The following is a 25,949-nucleotide window of genomic DNA, read 5'->3' as shown; positions in this document are numbered from 1 at the left end:
ATTGAGCGCTTACTATGTGCAGAGCACCGTACTAAGCACTTAATGGTATTTATTAAGTGCTTACTATGTGCAAAGCACTGTTCTAAGCGCTGGAGAGGTTACAAGGTGATCAGGTTGTCCCACAGGGGGCTCACAGTCTTCATCCCCATTTTACAGATGAGGGAACTGAGGCACAGAGAAGTGAACTGACTTGCCCAAAGTCACACAGCTAAGTGGTGGGGCCGGGATTTGAACCCATGGCCTCTGACTACAAAGCACGGGCTCTTTCCATTGAGCCACGCTGCTTCTCTTCACTTGTCAGCTGTGTGTCTTTGGGCAAGTCACTTGACTTCTCTGTGCCTCAGTTCCCTCATCCGTAAAATGGGGATGAAGACTGTGAGCCCCACGTGGGACAACCTGATGACCTTGTATCTCCTCCAGCACTTAGAACAGTGCTTGGCACATAGTGAGCTCTTAACAAATATCATCATCATCATCTATCCCAGCGTTTAGAACAGTGCTTGGCAGATAGTAAGTGACCGATAAATCCCATAAATTAAAAAAAACCACTTGGAAAAGTAAACAAAATGACAAAAGTATGCAAGAAATGTTATATTCCTTGCCCGTAAGTTGACACTCAATATTGAGCAGGTTTTTCTTGGACTACTGAAGCCAGGCTGGGAGGTCCACACATACCCCAAAAGAAAGAAAATGACGGAGAAAGAGAAAATTGAGTGGGATCTGGAGATATGCAAACTAATGGAAAAGGAGATCCTATTAAAGGAGTCTGGATTTAGGGTAAACCCCCTGACAATAACTTTCCTCAAATGTATAGCAGAGTAAATCTGATCAGCTCTTCTCCAACGAAGTCAAAACGAGGAACTGACGAACTGCGGCCGCAGTGATTAGGTTTGCTCTAAGGAAGACTATTCTGACAGGAAAGATTAACGGTCACCGGAGCGGGCCACAGAAAGAAAAGGTTTTGGGGTTGCCTTTCTCTGAGGTAGTTAAAAATGAGAATATCCTGACAGTAAAGATTGTTGGTCACTGGAACACGCCACAGAAAGAAAAGGTTATGGGGTTGGCTTTCTTTGAGGTGGTTAAAAAATGAGATCATCCTCCTTGGATGGTTTAAATTCTGGCCTGTTTGGGGTAGAAAGTGGCTAGACAAACTCTCCAAGTTGCTTACCAGCTTCGACTCCATGAGACACAGACAAAAAGGCCATCTGAGAGCACATGCTCGGTCCGTGTCAGTTCTTCACAAAACAGAAAGGGAAGTAGAAAAATCAAACCGTGAAAGCCAACACATCGCTTGGAAAGCTGGCCTGGTGGCTAGAGCCGGGGACTGGGAGTCAGGAGGACCTGCGTCCTAATCCTGGCTCCGCCACTGGTCTGCTGTGTGACCTCGGTCAATTCACTTCACTTCTCTGGGCCTTGGTTCCCTCATCTGCAAAATGGGGATGCAGATTGTGAGCCCTGTGTGGGACAGGAACTGCATCCAATCCAGTTACCTTGAATCCACCCCAGCACTTAGAACAGTGCCTGGCCCACAGTAAGTGCTTAATAATAATAATAATAATAACAATAATAATAATTTTGGTATTTGTTAAGCGCTTACTATGTGCAAAGCACTGTTCCAAGCGCTGGGTAAATACCAATAAATAAATGATATTTATTATTAATAGTAATAAATGCCAAACCAAATAATACCAAATAACAAATACCCCAAAGCAGCGTGGCTTAATTCATTCATTCATTCAATCGTATTTATTGAGCGCTTACTGGGTGCAGAGCACTGTACTAAGCGCTTGGGAAGTACAAGTTGGCAACATATAGAGACGGTCCCTACCCAACAGCGGGCTCACAGTCTAGAAATGGAAAGAGCCCAGGCTTGGGAGTCACAGGTTGTGGGTTCTAATCCCAGCTCTGCCGCTTGTCCGCTGTGTGACTTTGGGCAAGTCACTTCAGTTCTCTGGGCCTCAGTTACCTCATCTGTACAATGGGGATTAAGACTGTGAGTCCCACGTGGGACCACCTGATTATCTTGTATCTACCCCAGTGCTTAGAACAGTGCTTGGCACATAGTAAGCGCTTAACAAATATCACCATCTTCAACAAATACTACAATTATTATTATATCAGGGTCCAAACTAAAGGCCTACCTACAGAGCTATGGTCTTGCCCAACTCTCTCTAAAACTGGGAGACCTGGACTCACTATGAATGCTAGAGCTGACTCGTCTAGACTGTAGGCTCATTGCGGGCAGGGAATATGTCTTACTGTTATATTGTCCTCTCCCAAGTGCTTAGCACAGTGCTCTGCACACAGTAGGTGCTCAATAACTACAACCTGACTCCTTAAGCAATTCCATCAGCATTACATAAAGCCTATATTCATTCGATTGTATTTATTGAGCATGAACTGTGTGCACAGCACTGTACTAACAACAGACACATGCCCTGCCCACAACAAGCTCACAGTCACACTCAAAAATGGGGAGACAGGATCACAGGTAATAAAGTTCTAGGACAGTCTCTTGGCCCTAAAGCTACACTCACCTTGACCCAGTTGAGGGGAATAGACCTCTTTGTGGGCAGGGAACGCGTCAACCAACTCTTTACTGGACTCTCCCAAGCGTTTAGTACAGCTCTCTGCACACCCATACCACTGATTGACTGGTGACAGCAGGAACCCTAAACACCCCTTCTAGACTGTGAGCCCATTATTGGGTAGGGATTGTCTCTATCTGTTGCCGAATTGTACTTTCCAAACGCTTACTACAGTGCTCTGCACACAGTAAGCACTCCATAAATACGATTTAATGAATCAGTGAATAAACAGCTGCCGTGTGGTGGGCTGAAATCGGGGAACGGAAAAGGAGTCCAGAGGATACGTTTTACACATACAGTGAGATGACTCCTGCATCTCCCTGAAAACGAGACTGTGAGCCTGCTGTTGGGTAGGGACCGTCTCTATATGTTGCCAACTTGTACTTCCCAAGCACTTAGTACAGTGCTCTGAACACAGTAAGCGCACAAGAAATACGATTGATTGAATGAATGAATGAATGAGGAGCCAATAACAAATACCACAATTACAATAACAATAAATGTGGTATTTGTTAAGCGCTTACTATGTGCCAAGCCCTGGGGTAGATACAAGGTAATCAGGTTGGACACAGTCCATGTCCCTCATGGGACTCGCAATCTTGATTCTCATTTTACAGATGAGGCAACTGAAGCAGAGAGAAGTTCAGTAGCTTGCCCAAGGTCACACAGCAGACGGGTGGCAGAGCTGAGATTAGCACCCATGACCTAAGACTGCCGGGCCCGCGCTCTTTCAACTAGGCCACGCTGCTTCTCGAATGTAGCAGAGAGCTGAGAAATCCCAATTGGGGTGGTTCTTTTCTAACAGAAACTTCCTCCGGATAATAACGAAGGTATTTATTAAGCGCTATGTGCCAAGAGCTGAGCACCGTTCTCGGGATCAAAAAACTTAGAGCCAAAGGCAGCGCCTAGCGCTGCAAACAGCAAACACAGTGCAGCGTGGTCAGGACTGTGGCCTTGTCAACCCCAGACGCAACATCAGTGAACTCTTCTTTCAGCTAAAGGACAACTACACACACACACACACACAAAAGCACACACACGCAGCCTGTGTACCTTGACTATATGGTGTCTGTCTTGTCTATATTCCAACTGGAAGCTCCTTGCAGGCAAGCCTTCCCGTACGTTAGGTGCATTCCTCAAACACCCAATCAGTCATATTCACTGAGCGCTTACTGTGTGCACGGCACTGTACTAAGTGCTTGGAGAGTACAAGATAGCAGAGTTGGAAGAGATGTTCCCTGCCCGCAACAGGCACACTCATGCCAAAGTTGTGGGACAAACGAATGCAAGAAAATTCAAAAGCGAAACTGAGTCTATACAGGAAGTGAAAGTCACCAAGCGTACAGGGTAAACATTCAGTATCATCCTAGGAAGGTGTTCCATCCCCAATTATTATTCTTCCATGCGAGTTTGCAACAAGGAGGTTATCCTGTCGGTGCTCTCTTCGGGAGAAAGGTTAAATGAAAAGCAGAATGGCCTAATGGATAGAGAAGCAGCGTGGCCTAGAGGAAAGAGCCCGGGTTTGGGAGTCAATCAATCAATCAATCGTATTTATTGAGCGCTTGCTGTGTGCAAAGCACTGTACTAAGCACTTGGGAAGTACAAGTTGGCAACAGATAGAGACAGTCCCTACACACCAGTGGGCTCAGTCTAAAAGGGGGAGACAGAGAACAAAACCAAACAGACTAACAAAATAAAATAAATAGAATAGATATGTACAAGTAAAATAAATAAATAGAGTAATAAATATGTACAAACGAGTCAGAGGTCAAGGGTTCGATTCCCGGCTCTGCCACTTGTCTGCTGTGTGACTTTGGGCAAATCACTTAACTTCTCTGTTCCGCAGTTCCCTCATCTGTAAAATGGGGACTAAGACTGTGAGCCCCACGTGGGACAACCTTGTATCTACCCCAGCTCGGCACATTCATTCATTCATTCATTCAGTCAGTCAGTCAATCATCATCAATCATCAATCTTATTTATTGAGCATTTACTGTGTGCAGAGCCCTGTACTAAGCGCTTGGGAAGTACAAAATCATATTTATTGAGCGCTTACTGTGTGCAGAGCACTGTACTAAGCGCTTGGGAAGTTCAAGTTGGCAACATATAGAGAAGGTCCGTACCCAACAGTGGGCTCACAGTCTAGAAGGGAAGCATAGTAAGCACTTAACAAATACCATCATTCCCTTCTAGACTGTAAGCCTGTTGTTGGATAGGGACCGTCTCTATATGTTGCCGACTTGTACTTCCCAAGTACAGTGCTCTGCACACAGTAAGCGCTCAATAAATACGATTGAATAAATGAATAGAGCACGGATCTGGGCATCAGAGGCCCTGGGTTCTACTCCCTGCTCTGCCACTTGTCTGCTGTGTGACCTTGGGCAAGTCACTTCGCTTCTCTGGGCCTCAGTTCCCTATCCGTAAACCGGGAATTAAGACTGTGAACTCCACGTGGGACAAGGACTGGGCCCAACTTGACTAGCTTGTATCTACCCCAGAGCTTAGCACAGTGCCTGGCACATAGTGAGCAATTAAAAATACCATAAAAAATAAATAATCCAAAGAGAACTTCTCCTAACCCACTTCGCTCCCAGCCCTAAATCTGATCACGGATGCCAGCCGACCCACCGATTCTCGCTTGAACATAGAGTTGCCTTCAGAATGAGAAAGGGAATGGAAAGGACTACCCCCAACTTGGAAAGAGAAGCAGCGTGGCTCAGTGGAAAAGAGCACGGGCTTTGGAGTCAGAGGTCATGGGTTCAAATCCCGGCTCTGCCAATTGTCAGCTGTGTGACTTTGGGCAAGTCACTTAACTTCTCTGGGCCTCAGTTCCCGCATCTGTAAAATGGGGATTAAGACTGTGAGCCCCCCGTGGTGCAACCTGATCACGTTGTAACCTCCCCAGCACTTAGAACAGTGCTTTGCCCATAGTAAGTGCTTAATAAATGCCATCATCATCATCATTATTATTATTATTATTAGAAAGACAAAGCAGGGTTAAATAGTTGCATGATAGTGGAGGGATGCATGAAGTCGCCTTAAATCAACAACAGCCCCAAGCCAGAAGTGTAAACAGGATGTGCCAGGATGTTGGCCCTGGTATTTACCTCATCATCATCATCATCATCAATGGTATTTATTGAGAGTTTGGTAGTGTTAGGCACTGTCAGTGCGTTGCACATAGTAAGCGCTTAATAAATGCCATCATTATAATAATAATAATAATAATAATAATAATTATTATTATTATTATTATTATTATTATTATTATTACTAGGCGCTCGGGAGAGTCCAGTACCAGAGCCGGCTGATACGTTCCCTGCCCACAACAAATCGACAGTTTAGAGATCTTCCTAGATCTCTAAGAAGGACATATCTTGTCATAGGACCAGAAATGCTGGTAGTCAGAGCACTAGAGAGGGGGTTACTCTGACCCTTTCTGAACGCCCCCCGGGGTGAAACCTTAGCCAAGCAGACGCCTCGAAACACCGAGGGCAGTACTGCTCAGTGAGGGCTGGCCTAGAGATCAATCAGTCTCGTGTACTTATTATTTACTAGGCGCACGGCACGGGAACTAAACACCTGGGAGAGGGTTAGCAGACGTGAGCCCTGTCCTGAAGGATCTTACAATCTAGAGCCGGCCACTTTGTCATCATCAATCGTATTTATTGAGCGCTTACTGTGTGCATCTGTCCTCTTCAGATGCCACAAGGCCTTCCCCCGCCCCCTCCCAGATCGGTCTCTCTGGCTTCATCAAATAAAGGTACCGCATTTAAAATCCCGAACAGATCAGTGTGGCCTAATGGCAGGAGCTCGGGCCTGAAATTCCGGCTCTGCCACTTTCTTACTGTGTGACCTCGGGCGAGTCGCTTAACTTCTCCGCACCTCAGTTCCCTCTGTAAAATGGGATTTACAGTTGCCATCTGTAAAATGGGGATTGAGACTGTGAGCCCCACGTGGGACAAGGGACTGTATCCAACCTATTTGCTTGTATCCACCCCAGCGCTTACTACAGCACATAGTAAGCGCTTAGAACAATCAGTGAATCAATCGTATTTATTGAGCGCTTACTGTGTGCAGAGCACTGTACTAAGTGCTTGGGAAGTACAAGTTGGCAACATATAGAGACAGTCCCTACCCAACAGTGGGCTCACAGTCTAAAAGAGTGGGCTCAGAACAGTGCTTCGTACATACTCAGAGCTTAAAAAATACCACCATTATTATTAACAAATACCACAATTATTATTATGTTTTATGCCTCAATTTCCTCTTCTGTAAAATGGGGATTAAATCCTACTCCTTCCTCCCATGAGCACCCTGTGGGATAGGAACTGTGTCCGGCATTTCTCTACCTCATAATAATAATAATGGCATTTATTAAGTGCTTACTACGTGCAAAGCACCGTTCTAAGCGCTGGGGAGGATACAAGATCAGGTTGTCCCACAGGGGGCTCACAGTCTTAATCCCCATTTTACAGATGAGGGAATTGAGGCCCAGAGAAGTTAAGTGACTTGCCCGAAGTCACACAGCTGACAATTGGCAGAGCCGGGATTCAAACCCATGAGCCCTGACTCCAAAGCCCGGGCTCTTTCCACTGAGCCTCGCGGCTTCTCATCGTTTAGGACAGCGAATGGCATATAGGTAGTGTTTAGTTTAATACCATAATTATTGTCATCAATCAATCAATCAATCATATTTATTGAGCGCTTACTATGTGCAGAGCACTGTACTAAGCGCTTGGGAAGTACAAATTGGCAACATATAGAGACAGTCCCTACCCAACACTGGGCTCACAGTCTAAAAGGGGGAGACAGAGAACAAAACCAAACAGACTAACAAAATAAAATAAATAGAATAGATATGTACAAGTAAAATAAATAGAGTAATAAATATGTACAAACATATATACATATATACAGGTGCCGTGGGGAAGGGAAGGAGGTAAGATGGGGGGGATGGAGAAGGGGACAAGGGGGAGAGGAAGGAAGGGGCTCAGTGTGGGAAGGCCTCCTGGAGGAGGTGAGCTCTCAGCAGGGCCTTGAAGGGAGGAAGAGAGCTAGCTTGGCGGATGGGCAGAGGGAGAGAGGGCATTCCAGGCCGGGGGGATGACGTGGGCCGGGGGTCGATGGCGGGACAGGCGAGAGCGAGGTACGGTGAGGAGATTAGCGGCGGAGAAGCGGAGGGTCCAATGTCATCATTGGTGGCCCTCCTATATACTGAACTCCAAAGAATGCTGCTGCTTCACACCCATGGATACAAAAACCGCTGTTAAAAGTGGTACCTTCAAGCTGAAGGCCAATTCCACATGAGTCTGTTAATCGCATTTGTTGAGCACTTACTGGTTGCAGAGCACTGTACGAAGCACTTGGGAGAATACGATATAACAAGAGACACATTTCCTGCCCACAATGAGCTGACACAATGGCCTTCCCAGACTGAGCCCCTTCCTTCCTCTCCCCCTCGTCCCCCTCTCCATCCCCCCCATCTTACCTCCTTCCCTTCCCCACAGCACCTGTATATATGTATATATGTTTGTACATATTTATTACTCTATTTATTTATTTATTTTACTTGTACATATCTATTCTATTTATTTTATTTTGTTAGTATGTTTGGTTTTGTTCTCTGTCTCCCCCTTTTATCATCATCATCATCAATCGTATTTATTGAGCGCTTACTATGTGCAGAGCACTGTACTAAGCGCTTGGGAAGTACAAATTGGCAACATATAGAGACAGTCCCTACCCAACAGTGGGCTCACAGTCTAAAAGGGGGGGGACAGAGAACAAAACCAAACATATTAACAAAATAAAATAAATAGAATAGATATGTACAAGTAAAATAAATAAATAGAGTAATAAATACGTACAAACATATATACATATATACAGGTGCTGTGGGGAAGGGAAGGAGGTAAGAAGGGGGTGTTGGAGAGGGGGACAAGGGGGAGAGACTTTTAGACTGTGAGCCCACTGTTGGGTAGGGACTGTCTCTATATGTTGCCGACTTGTACTTCCCAAGCGCTTTGTACAGTGCTCTGCACACAGTAAGTGCTCAATACGATTGATTGATTGACAGTGCACGTGAATGGTGGGCAGAGACAAGGCTCCGATTTGCCCAATTGCCACTCCCCAGCCCCGAAAGTCCCTCAGGGATCAGATAAATCAGCTTCTGACCAACCCAAGCACTTCCCACAACCAAAGGTCGTGGAGAAAGGGTGAGTCTTTTGGCCCTTTGCTTAAGAGGTGACCTAATCAAGTGCCAAGATGGCTATACTGGAAGCCAGGAAACCCATCACCAACCTAGCAGTGGCCTACATGACTTTGGAGACGTACAGTGGCTTGGCTGCCTCAGTTTCTCCAATTGTGATTATTATTATTAACGAAAACAGCGGTACTTAAGCGCTTCCTACAAGCCAGCCACTGTACTAAGCACTGGGGTGGATACAAGCAAATTGGGTAGGACACAGTCCCTGTCCTACGTGGGGCTCACTGTCTCAATCCTCATTTTACAGATGAGGTAACTGAGGTACCGGAGAAGTGAAGTGATTTGCCCAAGGCCACACGGCAGACAAGTGGCGGATTAGGATTAGAACCCATGACCTTCTCACTCCCTGACCCATTCCTTGAGGGTCCTGCAAGGAGGTTGAAGGCACTGAAAGAGCCACATCTGACCTCTCCTTTCTTTGAGGGTCTTTAACGATAATAATAAAAATAATGATGATAATAGTAGTATTTGTTAAGCACTTACTGTGTGCCAAGCACTGTTCTAAGCACTAGGGCAGAGACAAGGTAATCAGGTTGTCCCATATGGGGATCACAGTCTTAATCCCCATTTTACAGATGAGGTAACTGAGGCACAGAAGTGATGTGACTCATCCAAAATCACACAGCTGACAAGTGGCGGAGCCTGGATTAGAACCCACGACTTCTGACTCCCAAGCCCGGGCTCTTTCCACTCAGTCACGCTGCTTCTTCTATTTAATAATAAGTGCTTAGCAAATACCATTATTAGAGAAGCAGCGTGGCTCAGTGGAAAGAGCCCGGGCTTGGGAGCCAGAGGTCATGGGTTCTAATCCCGCCTCCGCCACTTTGGGCGAGTCACAACTTCTCTGGGCCTCAGTTACCTCATCTGTAAAACGGGGATTAAAACTGTGAGCCCCTCGTGGGACAACCTGATCCCCTTCTATCCCCCCACCACCAGTGCTTAGAATAGCACTTCGCACATAGTAAGCACTTAACAAATGCCATCATTATTATCTTTAGAAAATAACCTTCAATGAGGACCATCGCTAGTGAAGAAACTGAGGCACTCGATGGTATTTATTAGACAACTTCTGTTCGGAGCACTGTACTACAGAGCCCGAGTCTGGGAGTCATAAGGTCTGGGTTAGTACAGTACTCTGCACAAAGTAAGCGCTCAATAAATACGATTGAATGAACGGGTTCTAATCCCAACTCCACCACTTGTCTGCTGTGTGGCTTTGGACAAATCACTTCTCTTCTCTGGACCTCAGTTACTTCCTCTGTCAAATGGGGCTATGAGACTGTGAGCCCCACGTGGGACAGGGGCTGAGTCCAAACCGATTTGCTTGTATCCACCCACCCCAACCTGGCATTTGGTAAGTGCTTAACAAATATCATAGTTATTATTACTACTATTATTAACAAATACAATTGAAGGAATGAAGTGACTTGTGCAACGTCACAGAGCAGACATACGGTGGAGGGATTAGAACCCAGGTCCTCCTGACTGCCAGGCCCGCTGAGCACTTTCTCTGCGGCTTAGTGGTAACAGCTCGGGCTTGGGAGGCAGAGGGACGCGGGTTCTAATCCCGGCTCTGCCACTTGTCTGCTGTGACCTTGGGCAAGTCACTTCACTTCTCTGGGCCTCAGTTCCCTCATCTGTCAAATGGGGAATGAAGACTGTGAGCCCCACGTGGGACAACTTGATTGCCTTGAATCTACCCCAGTGCTCAGAACAGTGCTCTTCACATAATAAACGCTGTAACAGATACCATCATTATTATTATTATCATACGACTGAATGAATGAGTTCGAATCCCGACTCCGCCACCTGTCTGCTGTGTGACCTTGGGCAAGTCAATTCACTTCTCTGGGCCTCAGTTCCCTCATCTGTCAAATGGGGAATAAAGACTGTGAGCCCCATGTGGGACAAGTTGACTGCCTTGAATCTACCCCAGTGCTCAGAACAGTGCTCTTCACATAATAAGCGTTGTAACAAATACCATCATTATTATTATTATTATTATCACACGACTGAATGAATGAATGAGTTCGAATCCCGACTCCACCACCTGTCTGCTGTGTGACCTTGGGCAAGTCACTTCACTTCTCTGGGCCTCAGTTCCCTCATCTGTCAAATCAATCAATCAATCGTATTTATTGAGCGCTTACTGTGTGCAGAGCACTGTACTAGGCGCTTGGGAAGTACAAGCTGGCAACATATAGAGACAGTCCCTACCCAACAGTGGGCTCACAGTCTAGAAGGGGGAGACAGACAACAAAACCAAACATACTAACAAAAGCCTTGAATCTACCCCAGTGCTCAGAACAGTGCTCTTCACATAATAAGCGCTGTAACAAATACCATCACCGTCATTATTATTATTATCATATGACTGAATGAATGAATGAGTTCGAATCCTGACTCCGCCACCTGTCTGCTGTGTGACCTTGGGGCAAGTCACTTCACTTCTCTGGGCCTCAGTTCCCCCATCTGTAAAATGGGGGATGAAGAGTGTGAGCCCCCCGTGGGACAACCTGATCACCTTGTATCCCCCCCAGCAATTAGAACAGTGATTTGCACAGAGTAAGCGCTTAACAAATGCTATTATTATTATTATTATTATTATTATTATTATCAGAGGAAGGAGGGCCCTGCTGCCAGTCCCGATCCGGCCGCGCATGCGCCCGCACGGGCCGGCGCCGCAGCGCCCCCTGGCGGCCTCAGGCGGCAGCGTTGGCGGGGCCTTAAAGGCGCCGCCCCGCTCTTAAAGGGTCCGCGTCCCTCTTCCCAAAGCAGGGGTGGGGGAAAATAGGGGGGCTCTCTGTCTCCAAAGACCCCCTCCCCCTGACCCCCCTATCGCGCCCTCGCCTTTAGTGAGCTTTTCCCGGTTAAGTCATTAATTAATGATGGCATTTATTAAGCGCTTACTAGTACCAAGCACTGCTCTCAGCGCTGAGGAGGTGACAAGGTGATCAGGTTGACCCACGTGGGCCCACAATCGTCATCCCCATTTTACAGATGAAAATAATAATAATAATAGGGGCATTTTTTAAGCGCTTACTAGGTGTCAAGCACTGCTCTAAGCGCTGGGGAGGTGACAAGGTGATCAGGTTGACCCAGGTGGGGCCCACAGTCTTCATTCCCATTTTACAGATAATAATAATAATGGCATTTATGAAGCACTTACTAGGTGCCAAGCACTGCTCTAAGCGCTGGGGAGGTGACAAGGTGATCAGGTTGACCCACGTGGGGCCCACAGTCTTCATCCCCCATTTTACAGATAAAAAAAATAATAATAATAATGGCATTTTTAAGCACTTACTAGGTGCCAAGCACTGCTCTAAGTGCTGGGGAGATGACAAGTTGATCAGGTTGACCCACGAGGGCCCCACAGTCTTCATCCCCATTTTACAGATAAAAATAATAATAATAATAATAATAATAATGGCATTTTTTAAGCGCTTACTAGGTGCCAAGCACTGGTCTAAGCGCTGGGGAGGTGACAAGGTGATCAGGCTGCCCCACGTGGGGCCCACAGTCTTCATCCCCATTTTACAGATAAAAATAATAATAACGATGGCATTGATTAAGCGCTTACTAGGTGCCAAGCACTGCTGTAAGCGTTGGGGAGGTGACAAGGTGATCAGGTTGACCCACGTGGGGCCCACAGTCTTCATCCCCATTTTACAGATAATAATAATAATAATAATAATGGCATTTTTTTAAGCGCTTACTAGGTGCCAAGCACTGCTCTAAGCGCTGGGGAGATGACAAAGTGATCAGGTTGACCCACGTGGGGCCCACAGTCTTCATCCACATTTTACAGATAATAATAATAATAATGGCATTTATGAAGTGCTTACTAGGTGCCAAGCACTGCTCTAAGCGCTGGGGAGGTGACAAGGTGATCAGGTTGACCCACGTGGGGCCCACAGTCTTCATCCCCATTTTACAGATAAAAATAATGATAATAATGGCATTTATTAAGCGCTTACTAGGTGCCAAGCACTGCTCTAGGCGCTGGGGAGATGACAAGGTGATCAGGTTGACCCACGTGGGGCCCACGGTCTTCATCCCCATTTTACAGAGAATAATAATAATGATGATGGCATTTATTAACCGCGTACTATGTTCTAAGCGCTGAGGGAACTGAGGCCCGGAGAATATAACGATAATAATAATAGTAACGGCATTTATTAAGCGCTTACTAGGTGCAAAGCAGTGCTCTAAGCGCTGGGGAGGTGACAAGGTGATCAGGCTGCCCCACGTGGGGCTCACAGTCTTCATCTGCATTTTACAGATAATAATAATAATAATAGCATTTATTAAGCCCTTACTATGTGCCAAGCACTGTTCTAAGTGCTGAGGGAAGTGAGGCCCAGAGAATATAACAATAATAATAATAATAATAATAATAATAGCATTTGTTAAGCGCTTACTATGTGCCAAGCACTGTTCTAAGCACTGGGGAGGCGACAAGGTGATCAGGTTGTCCCCCGGGGGGGCTCCCACTCTTCATCCCCATTTTCCAGCTGAGGGAACTGAGGCCCAGAGAAGTGAAGTGACTTGCCCAAAGTCACACAGCAGGCGAGTGGCGGAGCCGGGATTAGAACCCAGGACCTATATGTTGCCAACTTGTATTTCCCAAGCGCTTAGTACAGTGCTCTGCACACAGTAAGCGCTCAATTAATACGATTGAATGAACGTATGAAGGACCTCTGAATCCCAAGCCCGGGCTCTTTCCGTTGAGCCGCGCTGCTTGGGACTGTACTGAGCGTTCCCTCCCTGCAACTTTGGGCTGGACGCCCCGTCCCCAGCCCGGAGATGGGGTGGGGGAGTGGGTTCATTCATTAGAGAAGCAGCGTGGCTCAGTGGAAAGAGCCCGGGCTTTGGAGTTCGAATCCTGCTCCGCCACATAATAATAATAATAATAATAATAAATAATGCAATAATAATGGCATTTGTTAGGCACTTACTATGTTCAAAGCACTGTTCTAAGCGCTGGGGAGGAGACAAGGTGATCAGGTTGTCCCACGTGGGGCTCACAGTCTTCATCCCCATTTTCCAGATGAGGGAACTGAGGCCCAGAGAAGTGGTGACTTGCCCAAAGTCACACAGCGGGATTTGAACCCATGAACTCCGACTCCAAAGCCCGGGCTCTTTCCGCTGAAGCCACGCTGCTTCTCCTGTCTGCTGTGTGACCTTGGGCGAGTCACTTAACTTCTCTGAGCCTCATCTGTCAAATGGGGACTGTGAGCCCCACGTGGGACAGGTTGAGTCCCATTGTATGGGAATGACAGTGCTTAGCAGTCATTCGGTCAATCGTATTCATTGAGCGCTTACTGCGTGCAGGGCACTGTACTAAGCGCTTGGGAAGTACAAGTTGGCAACATAGAGAGACGGTCCCTACCCAACAGCGGGCTCACAGCCTAGAAAGGGGAGACAGAGAACAAAACAAAACATATTAACAGAATAAAATAAATAGAATAAATACGCACAAGTAAAATAGAGTAATAAATACGTACAAACATATATACATATATACAGGTGCTGTGGGGAATATATATATATATATATATATACACACAAATATATACACATATAGCGTTCCGCACAGAGTACGAGTAAAAGAGAGTAATAAATCTGTACAAACATATGCACATATAGTGTTCCGCACAGAGTACGAGTAAAATAGAGTAATAAATCTGTACAAACATATATACATATAGTGTTCCGGACAGGGCACGAGTAAAATACAGTAATAAATCTGTACCAACATATGTACATATAGCGTTCCGCAAGAGTACGAGTAAAATAGAGTAATAAATCTGTACAAACATATGTACGTATCATCATCATCATCAATCGTATTTATTGAGCGCTTACTGTGTGCAGAGCACTGTATTAAGCGCTTGGGAAGTCCAAGTTGGCAACATATAGAGACAGTCCCTACCCAACAGTGGGTACATATAGTGTTCCGCACAGAGTACGAGTAAAATAGAGTAATAAACCTGTACCAACATATGTACATATAGTGTTCCGCACGGAGTACGAGTAAAATAGGGTAATAAATCTGTACAAATATATAGACATATTGTGTTCTGCACAGAGTACAAGTAAAATAGAGCAATAAATCTGTACCAACACATGTACATATAGTGTTCCGCACAGAGTACAAGTAAAATAGAGTAATAAATATGTACAAACATACGTACATATAGTGTTCTGCACAGAGTGCGAGTAAAATAGAGTAATAAGTCTGTACCACTATATGTACATATAGTGTTCCGCACAGAGTACGAGTAAAATAGAGTAATACATCTGTACCAACATACAGACATATAGTGTTTCGCACAGAGTACAAGTAAAATAGGGCAATAAATCTGTACAAATATATAGACATACAGTGTTCCACACAGAGTACAAGTAAAACAGAGTAATAAGCCTGTACCAACATATGTACATATAGTGATTCGCACACAGTACAAGTAAAATAGGGTAATAAATCTGTACCAACATATAGACATATAGTGTTCCACACAGAGTACGAGTAAAATAGAGTAATAAGTCTGTACCACTATATAGACATATAGTGCTCCGCACAGAGTACGAGTAAAATAGAGTAATAAATCTGCACCAACATATGTACATATAGTGTTCCGCACAGAGTACGAGTAAAATAGAGTAATAAATCTGTACAAACATATATACATATAGTGTTCCGCAGAGTACGAGTAAAATAGAGTAATACATCTGTACCAACATATAGACGTATAGTGTTTCGCAGAGTACAAGTAAAATTAGGTAATAAATCTGTACAAATATATAGACATATAGTGTTCCTCACAGAGTACGAGTAAAATAGAGTAATAAATGCGTACAAACATATGCACATATAGTGTTCCGCACAGAGTACGAGTAAAATAGGGTAATAAATCTGTACAAACATATAGACATATAGTGTTCCGGACAGGGCACGAGTAAAATAGAATAATAAATCTGTACCAACCCATGTACATATAGTGTTCCGCCCAGAGTACGAGTAAAATAGAGTAATACATCTGTAGCAACATATAGACATATAGTGTTCCGCGCGGAGTACGAGTAAAATAGAGTAATAAGTCTGTACCAACCTATGTACATATAGTGTTCCGCCCAGAGTACGAGTAAAATAGAGTAATACATCTGTACCAACATATAGACATATAGTGTTCCGCGCAGTGTACGAGTAAAATAGAGTAATAAGTCTGTACCAACCTATGTACATATAGCGTTCTGCCCAGAGTACGAGTAAAATAGAGTAATACATCTGTAGCAACATATAGACATATAGTGTTCCGCGCAGAGTACGAGTAAAATAGAATAATAAATCTGTACCAACCTATGTACATATAGTGTTCCGCCCAGGGTACGAGTAAAATAGAGTAATACATCTGTACCAACATATAGACATATAGTGTTCCGCGCAGTGTACGAGTAAAATAGAGTAATAAGTCTGTACCAACCTATGTACATATAGCGTTCCGCCCAGAGTACGAGTAAAATAGAGTAATACATCTGTAGCAACATATAGACATATAGTGTTCCGCGCAGAGTACGAGTAAAATAGAATAATAAATCTGTACCAACCTATGTACATATAGTGTTCCGCCCAGGGTACGAGTAAAATAGAGTAATACATCTGTACCAACATATAGACATATAGTGTTCCGCGCAGTGTACGAGTAAAATAGAGTAATAAGTCTGTACCAACATATGTACATATAGTGTTCCGCCCAGAGTACGAGTAAAATAGAGTAATACATCTGTACCAACATATAGACATATAGTGTTCCGCCCAGAGTACGAGTAAAATAGAGTAATACATCTGTACCAACATATAGACATATAGTGTTCCGCGCAGTGTACGAGTAAAATAGACTAATAAGTCTGTACCAACCTATGTACATATAGTGTTCCGCCCAGAGTACGAGTAAAATAGAGTAATAAATCCGCACCAACATAGGTACATCTAGTGTTCCGCAGACAGTACGAGTAAAATAGAGTAATAAATCTGAACCAACGTATAGACACGCAGTGTTTCGCACAGGGTAAGCGCTCAATCAATGCGATTGGCACGGATGGCAGTCCCTCCCGCAGCCCAACGGCCGCGGTGCCCATCATTCGCTGCACATAGTAGGCGCTTAATAAACACCCTCATCATTATTATTATCATCGTTAATATTATTCGTCATTCGTTGGGGCCGTCATGGCCACGCGGAGCGCGGGGCGGGCCTCGCTGGGGGCAGCGTGCTGAGCCCCCCGGGGGTCCCGGACTTACCGCCCAGGCCCGGGTGTGGGGGCTGCTCCTGCGGGTCGCGGCGGTCCGGCCCTCCAAGGGGAGGATCATGCTGAGGTCGGCCGCTCACTACAGCGCCCTGCTCGGCTCGGCTCGGCTCGGCCCTGCGCACGCTAAGCGCTCGGGAAGTGCGGCCGGATGAATGAGTCCGACCGGCCCAGCGGGGGGCGGGCGGGGGGGAGGACGGGCGGCCGGCCGGAGGGCCTCCGGGAGGAGGAGGAGGAGGAGGGGGAGGAGGAGGCGGAGTCACACCCAGCCCCGCCCCATCCGCCCTCCAGCCCGCCCCCCGACGAAAATACAAAAAGAAACCACGGAACGAACGCAATCGTAAAAAATAAAATAATAAAAAAAAAATCCCTCCCCAAACGCCGCCGCAGCAGCAGCACCTCCCGCTCCCGCTCCCGCTCCTCCCGCTGCTCCCGCTCCTCCCGCTGCTCCCGCTGGGCGCCGGGGAGCGGCCGTGGGATGTGACAGGTGCGTCCCGGGGCTCCGCCTTCAAACGGAGCCGCGCCCCCCAGCCGGAGGGGGGGGAGGGGGGATGGGGGAGGGGGGCCGGTTTGGGGTCCGGCCCCGCCCCGCCCCGCCGCCAACGGCCCCGCCCCGCCCGACAGCCCGCGGCCAACGCCTCCTCTCCCCTCCGCCATCGCCGCCTCCTCTTCCCCTTCTCCTCCTTTCCCTCCATCCCCTCCTCCTCCTCCTCTTCTCCCCCCTCCTTCTCTTCTCCCCATCCCCTCCTTCTCTCCTCCCCATCCCCTCCTCCTCTTCTCCCCATCCCCTCCTCCTATTCTCCTTCCCCTCCTCTTCTGCCCATCCCCTCCTCCTCTGCCTTCTTCTCCTCCTATTCCCCTTCCCCTCCTCCTCTTCTCCCCCCTTCTCTTCTCCCCATCCACACCTCCTCTGCTTTCTTCTCCTCCTCCCATTCTCCTTCCCCTCCTCCTCTTCTGCCCATCCCCCTCCTCCTCTGCCTTCTCCTCCTCCTATTCTCCTTCCCCTCCTCTTCTCCCCACCTCCTTCTCCTCCTCCTTCTCCTCTCCCCATCCCCTCTTCTCCCCATCTCCCCCTCTTCTTCTCCCCATCCCCTCCTCCCCCCATCTCCCCCTCTTCTTCTCCCCATCCCCTCCTCCCCTGCCTCCTCTTCCTCCTCTTCTCCCCATCCTCTCCTCCTCTTTCTCCTGTTCTCCCCATCCTATCCTCCTCTTGTTCTCTCCATCCTCTCCTCCTCCTCCTCTTCCTCTCCCCATCCCCTCCTCCTCTTCTTATCCCCATCCCCTCCCCTTCCTCTTGTTCTCCCCATCTCCTCCTCCTCCTCTCCCCATCCTCTCCTCTTCCTCTTGTTCTCCCCATCATCTCCTCCTCCTCCTCTCCCCATCCCCTCTTCCTCTTGTTCTCCCCATCATCTCCTCCTCCTCTCCCCATCCCCTCCCTCCTCCTTCTCTCCCCATCCCCTCCTCCTTCTCTCCCCATCCCCTCCTCCTCTCCCCATCCCCTCCTCCTCCTCTCCCCATTCCCTCCTCCTCCTCTTGCTCTCCCCATCCCCTCCTCCTCCTCATGTTCTCCCCATCTCCTCCTCCCCCTCCTCCTGCTCTCCCTACCCCCTCCTCCTCCTCCTGTTCTCCCCATCTCCAACTCCTCTTCCTCCTCCTCCTCCTCCTGTTCTCCCCATCTCCAACTCCTCTTCCTCCTCCTCCTCCTCCTCCTCCTGTTCTCCCCATCCCCTCCTCCTCTTCCTCCCCCCTCCACCCAATCCCCAGGTACAGCTCCTAATCCATTCAGCTCCCTCTCTCCTGCAAAGAAGGGGCGTGTAAAAGCCTCCCCAAATGCCCCATCCAGCCACCTATTTCCTTGCTTTACGAAAGACTACAGGGAGGAGAATAAGGAGGAATGCAAGGATTTTTATTATTTTTTCTTAAGGGAAAGGGGTTGGGAGGGGGGAAGAAACCTGACAACGGTTGTGATATTTAGAGTCAGCGCGCCCTCTCCATGGCAACGGACAGTGTGATACCAGCAAGGACAGAGAGGTCAGGGTGGGTTCCCTGAAATAAGGCCCCGGAGAGGGAGGGGAGGGGTGGATGGGGAAGGGGGAGAGAAAAGGGGGATGGAAGTGGTCTTGGGCATGTGGGTGGGTGTGTGGGGGACAGGAGGTTGGGAGGGAGGGAAATGGCCCCCTAAATAATAATAATAATGACGATTGTGCTATTTGTTAAGCACTTACTACGTGCCGGTCGCTGTACTAACCGCTGGGGTGGATATAAGCAAATCGAGGTGGACATAGTTGCTATCCCAGGTGGGACTCCTCACGGTCGCAATCCCCATTTTCCAGATAAGGTCACCGAGGCCCAGAGAAGTGAAGTGACTTGTCCAGCAGAGCAGTGGCAGAGCCGCAATTAGAACTCGCGCCTAGTTGCGGAAGATCTCAAATACCGGGAAACAGCACTTCAGCTGATTTAATCCCCCGCGGCAATTTGTCCCCGAGAACTGTCTTCACAGTCTAACTGCAATTGACGGGACAACCTTAGCAATCAACGACAACTCCAGCAGCACGGCCTAGTGAAGAGCGCAGAGCCCTGGGTTCTAATTCCGGCTCTGCCACACGTCTGCTGGGCGACCGTGGGCAAGTCGCTTCACTTCTGCACACAGTAAGCGCTCAATAAATAATAATAATGTTGGTATTTGTTAAGCGCTTACTATGTGTCAAGCACTGTTCTAAGCGCTGGGGGGGGGTACAAGGTAATCAAGGTTGTCCCACGTGGGGCTCACAGTCTTCATCCCCATTTTACAGATGAGGGAACTGAGGCCCAGAGAAGTGAAGTGACTTGCCCAAAGTCACACAGCTGACAAGTGGTGGAGCCGGGATTTGAACCCATGACCTCCAAAGCCCATGCTCTTTCCACTGAGCCATGCTGCCTCTACGATTGACTGAATGATTGATTCTCTGGGCCTCAGTTCCCTCATCTGGACAATGGGGATTAAGAGAGTGAGCCTCTTGTGGGACGGAGACTGTGTCCAACTTGATTAACTTGTATTTATCTCGGCGCTCAGGACAGTGCCTGGCACGTAATAAGTGCTTAATAAATACCACTCAAAAGAAAAAAAGGCTAGCGTTAGGGGGTCTACCTCTCCCTCGAGGTGGGGCATGGGAGGAGTCTCACCCAGCACTGAGAGCTCCCATTGGAAGCAGCGTGGCTCAGTGGAAAGAGCGAGGGCTTTGGAGTCAGAGGCCGTGGGTTCAAATCCCGACTCTGCCACTTGTCAGCTGTGTGACTTTGGGCAAGTCACTTCATTTCTCTGGGCCTCAGTTCCCTCATCTGTAAAATGGGGATGAAGACTGTGCGCCCCTCGTGGGACAACCTGATTACCTTGTATCTACCCCAGCGCTTAGAACAGTGCTTTGCACACAGTAAGCACTTAACAAATACCAACATTATTATTATTATTATGTGGCCCTAGAAACCCTTTTCTCAAAACTAGCGCTTAGAACAGTGCTTTGCACATAGTAAGCGCTTAATAAATGCCATTATTATTATTATTATTACCCGGAAACCCTCAGGGCAAGGTTAGTCACCCAATACCCCACTTTGCCATCATCTCAACAACCAAAAGTATTTACTGAGCGCTTTCTGTGTGCAGATCACTGTAATGTCACGGTTTATTGTTGTGTCCTACTTTCCCCAGCGCGTAGAACAGTGCTTTGCACATAGTAAGCACTTATCAAATACCAACATTATTATTATTATTATTATTATTATTATTATCATTATGTGGCCCTAGAAACCCTTTTCTCAAAACTAGGACTACATTACCGGGAAACCCTCAGGGCAAGGTTGGTCACCCAATACCCCACTTTGCCATCATCTAAACAACCAAAAGTATTTACTGAGCGCTTTCTGTGTGTGGATCACTGTAATGTCACAGTTTATTGTTGTGTCCTACTTTCCCCAGTGCTTAGAACAGTGCTTTGCACATAGTAAGCACTTATCAAATACCAACATTATTATTATTATTATTATTATGTGGCCCTAGAAACCCTTTTCTCAAAACTAGGCCTACATTACCGGGAAACCCTCAGGGCAAGGTTGGTCACCCAATACCCCACTTTGCCACCATCTAATCAACCAAAAGTATTTACTGAGCGCTTTCTGTGTGCGGATCACTGTAATGTCACGGTTTATCGTTGTGTCTTACTTTCCCCAGCGCTTAGAACAGTGCTTTGCACATAGTAAGCGCTTAACAAATACCAACATTATTATTATTATGCGGCCCTAGAAACCCTTTTCTCAAAACTAGGACTACGTTACCGGGAAACCCTCAGGGCAAGGTTGGTCACCCAATACCCCACTTTGCCATCATCTAATCAACCAAAAGTATTTACTGAGCGCTTTCTGTGTGCGGATCACTGTAATGTCACGGTTTATTGTTGTGTCCTACTTTCCCCAGTGCTCAGTACAGTGCGCTGCACACTTTAAGCTCTCCATAAATACAACTGACTGAATGAAGGTACTAAGAGCTTGGGAGAGGACAATATAACACTCCAACAGCAGACACGTTCCCTGCCCACAAAGAGCTTACAATCTAGAGGCTACAGTCTAGACACCGCCTGATAACTGCCGCCTCCAGTAAATGCCCTCTGTTTGAGCATTGGTGGTCACTACTTCCCAAGCGCTTAGTATAGTGCTCTGCACACAGTAAGCGCTCCCCAAAGTTTCCCCCGAATCTGGTAATGTGTGTCACTGACACTTTAAGGACGACAACATTTTTTTTTCTTCCTAATTCTCTAAAATCAAGTCCACTCCCTCCCGTCACGCTGCTTCCTCCGGGGAGCATGGCGCAGTCGATAGAGCCGGGGACTGGGAATCAGAAGGTCATGGGTTCTAATCCTGGCTTCGCCACTCGTCTGCTGTGTGAATTTGGGCAAGTCGCTTAACTTCTCCGGGCCTCAGTTCCCTCACCTGTAAAATGGGGATGAAGACTGTGAGCCCCGTATGGGACGGGGACTGTGTCCGACCCGATTATCTTGTATCTACCCCAGCGCTTAGAACAGTGCCTGGCACATCGTAAGCGCTTAACAAATACCATAATTATTATCAATCAACTAGTAAACTACTAATCTACTGGTAATCAACTAGTACAGTATTTTTTTCCCCCAATCCTACCCATACTTTTGAAAAACTCTAATGAGAATGCACTTGAAGGCAGAAAGTAATAATAATAATTGTGGTGTTTGTCAGACGCTTACTATGTGCCAGGCACTGTACTAAGCACTAGGGTGGATCCGAGCTAATAGGGTTGGACAGAAAGTGTCAACTTGCTTCTGCAGTTACCGCATCTGTAGAATGGGGATGAAAACTGTGAGCCCCCCGTGGTACAACCTGATCACCTTGTAACCTCCCCAGCGCTTAGAACAGTGCTTCGCACATACTAAGTGCTTAACAAATGCTATTATTATTGTTATTATTATAACTTCAGTGCCGAGAGTCACATTCAAGTTATATTAAAACCAGCCGAGGGCACCGAGCTTCATACAGGTTTGAGAGAAGAGAAGTTAGAGTAGACCCGTGTACATGTTAGTAATTGAGGGACCGTCTCTATATGTTGCCGACTTGTACTTCCCAAGCGCTTAGTACAGTGCTCTGCACACAGTAAGCGCTCGATAAATACGATTGAATGAATGAATGCATGATTGTAATGTCTGTCTCCCTCTCTAGACTGTAAGCTCCTTGTGGGCAGGGAACCCAAGCGCTCACAGTAGGGCTTTGCACGCAATAAGCGCTCGGTAAATACCCCTGATTAGATCAGCAGAGGCAGAAACCGACCCACACTCATAATAATAATAATAATAATAATAATGATGGCATTTGTTAAGCGCTTACTATGTGCAAAGCACTGTTCTAAGCGCTGGATATTCACAGCCCCCTGACTCAGACACATTCATTCAATCGTATTTATTTATTGAGCACTTACTGTGTGCAGAGCACTGTACTAAGCGTTTGGGAAGTACAAGTTGGCAACATATAGAGACGGTCCCTACCCAACAGCGGGCTCACAATCTAGAAGGGGGAGACAGAGAACAAAACAAAACATATTAACAAAATAAAATAGATAGACACACCCAGGGCATCATAGACTGTGTAAACTCCTTGAGGGCAAGGGATTGGATCTACCAATTCTAGGGTACTATACTCTCCCAAGTGCTCAGTATAATGCTAAGCACAGAGTAAGTCCTCAATAAATTCATTCATTCATTCAATCGTATTTATTAATAATGATAATAATAATAATGGCATTTATTAAGCGCTTACTATGTGCAAAGCACTGTTCTAAGCACTGGGGAGGCTACAAGGTGATCAGGTTGTCCCACGGGGGGCTCACAGTCTTAATCCCCATTTTACAGATGAGGTAACTGAGGCACAAAGAAGTTAAGTGACTTGCCCAAAGTCACACAGCTAATTGGTGGGATTTATTGAGCACTTACTGTGTGCAGAGCACTGTACTAAGTGCTTGGGAAGTGCAAGTCGGCAACATACAGAGACGGTCCCTACCCAACAACGGGCTCACAGTCTAGAACCGATTGACTGAATAATTCATTCAGAGCAGCATGGTTTAGCGGAAAGAGCCCGGGCTTGGGACTCAGAGGACATGGGTTCTAATCCCGGCTCCGCCATTTGTCTGCTGTGTGACCTTTGCACATAGTAAGTGCTTAACAAATACCATCATTAGTATTTATTGAGCGCTCACTGTGTGTAAAGCACCGTACTAAGCGCTTGATCCTATGCTTCCTGGAAAAGACATTCCTGGAGGGAAGCAGCCGGTGAAGTTAAAAGTCAGGTGTGTGACCTCGGGCAAGCCACTCAACTTCTCTGTGCCTCAGTTACCTCATCCGTAAAATGGGGATGAAGACTGCGAGCCTCATACGGGACAGGAACTGTGTCCAACCTGACTAGCTTGTATCTACCCCAGTGCTTAGTACGGTGCCAAGTTTATAATCCTGGCTCCGCCAGCTGTCAGCTGTGTGACTTTGGGCAAGTCACTTAACTTCTCTGTGCCTCGGTTACCTCATCTGTAAAATGGGGATTAAAACTGTGAGCCCCCGGTGGGACAACCTGATCACCTTGTAACCTCCCCAGTGCTTGGTACAGTGCCAAGCTTATAATCCCGGCTCCGCCAGCTGTCAGCTGTGTGACTTTGGGCAAGTCACTTAACTTCTCTGTGCCTCGGTTACCTCATCTGTAAAATGGGGATTAAAACTGTGAGCCTCCGGTGGGACAACCTGATCACCTTGTAACCTCCCCAGCGCTTAGAACAGTGCTTTGCACATAGTAAGCACTTAACAAATACCATCATCATCATTATTATTATTATTATAAGCTTTTAACAAATACTATACAAAAAAAGGCACAGCCGTCCGTCAATACCAATGAAGCTGGATTTCCTGACGGAGCCAGGAGAGGTGGGAAATCCAGGGAACTGTCAGCAGGTGCCCTCCATTTCCCTGCCTTGCTGGTTCCTAGGGGCAATGCCCCCAGAAGTCATGTTACCCAGTGGTAGCTTAGTGGGAAGAGCACAGGTCATGGGTTCTGATCAATCAATCAATCAATCGATTTATTGAGCACTTACTGTGTGCAGAGCACTGGACTAAGTGCTTGGGAAGTCCAAGTCGGTGACATATAGAGACGGTCCCTACCCAACAGCGGGCTCACAGTCTAGAAGGGGGGGACAGACAACAAAACATATTGACAAAATATGATCACGGCTCCACCATTTAATGGGGATTAAGACTGTGAGCCCCACGTGGGACAACCTGATAACCTTGTATGTATCCCAGTGCTTGACACATTGTAAGCACTTAACAAGCATCATAATTACTACCACCCTTCTAACCTCCCCAGAGCTTAGAACAGTGCTTTGCACCTAGTAAGCACTTAAATAAATGCCACCGTTATTATTATTTACTACCCACACACATTCACAAGCACACATTTATACTCGCAAACTCCCGTGTGTGTCGCCTTGAGCAAGTCACTTAACTTCTCTGTGCCTCAGTTCCCTCATCTGTGAAATGGGGATTAAGACTGTGAGCCCCACGGGGGACAACCTGATAACCTTGTATGTATCCCAGTGCTTGACACATTGTAAGCGCTTAACAAGCATCATAATTACTACCACCCTTGTAACCTCCCTAGCGCTTAGAACAGTGCTTTGCACACAGTAAGCACTTAAATAAACGCCATCATTATTATTTACCACCCACGCACATTCACAAGCACACATTTATACTCGCAAACTCCCGTGTATGTCGCCTTGAGCAAGTCACTTAACTTCACTGTGCCTCAGTTCCCTCATCTGTAAAATGGGGATTAAGACTGTGAGCCCCACGGGGGACAACCTGATCACCTTGTATCTACCCCAGCACCTAGAACAGTGCTTGGCACATTGTAAGTGCTTAACAAACACCAGCACTATTATTATTATTATTATCATTATTATTTTATGGCAACAGTGATGGTAACACCTGGCTAAAGTTCCTCTTCCCCTCCACTGCAGATATTCCATTGGTCTAAGAACGTCTGTCTTAGTAAATATGTCTTTTAGACTGTGAGCCCACTGTCGGGTAGGGACTGTCTCTATATGTTGCCAACTTGTACTTCCCAAGCGCTTAGTACAATGCTCTGCACACAGTAAGCGCTCAATAAATACGATTGATGATGATGATAAATGTGTGCTTGTGAATGCGCTTGGCTGGTAGTAATTATGGTGCTCGTTAAGAGTTTATGATGTG

At 46.8% G+C, this 25,949-nt stretch overlaps 1 protein-coding gene across 4 annotated transcripts in view; it reads right to left on the bottom strand.

Annotated features, from left to right (window-relative positions):
* The window catches only part of KLF8 (Kruppel like factor 8), a 258,834-nt gene that overhangs the window by 68,996 nt on the left and 163,889 nt on the right, over window positions 1–25,949 (bottom strand). For 2 of the 4 annotated variants that reach the window (XM_038748305.1, XM_038748307.1), the window contains exon 1: window positions 17,159–17,278. The exons of the other annotated variants lie outside the window; for them this stretch is intronic. In XM_038748305.1, coding sequence (XP_038604233.1) covers window positions 17,159–17,227 — 69 coding nt within the window. In that variant the 5' untranslated portion in view covers window positions 17,228–17,278. Of the gene's footprint in view, window positions 1–17,158; window positions 17,279–25,949 lie in introns of those variants that run through there. 4 annotated transcript variants of the gene reach the window in all.

Source organism: Tachyglossus aculeatus, chromosome 6 (genome assembly GCF_015852505.1).
Source record: "Tachyglossus aculeatus isolate mTacAcu1 chromosome 6, mTacAcu1.pri, whole genome shotgun sequence".
Taxonomy (NCBI): domain Eukaryota; kingdom Metazoa; phylum Chordata; class Mammalia; order Monotremata; family Tachyglossidae; genus Tachyglossus; species Tachyglossus aculeatus.
This window is presented reverse-complemented; position numbering and strand designations above follow the sequence as displayed.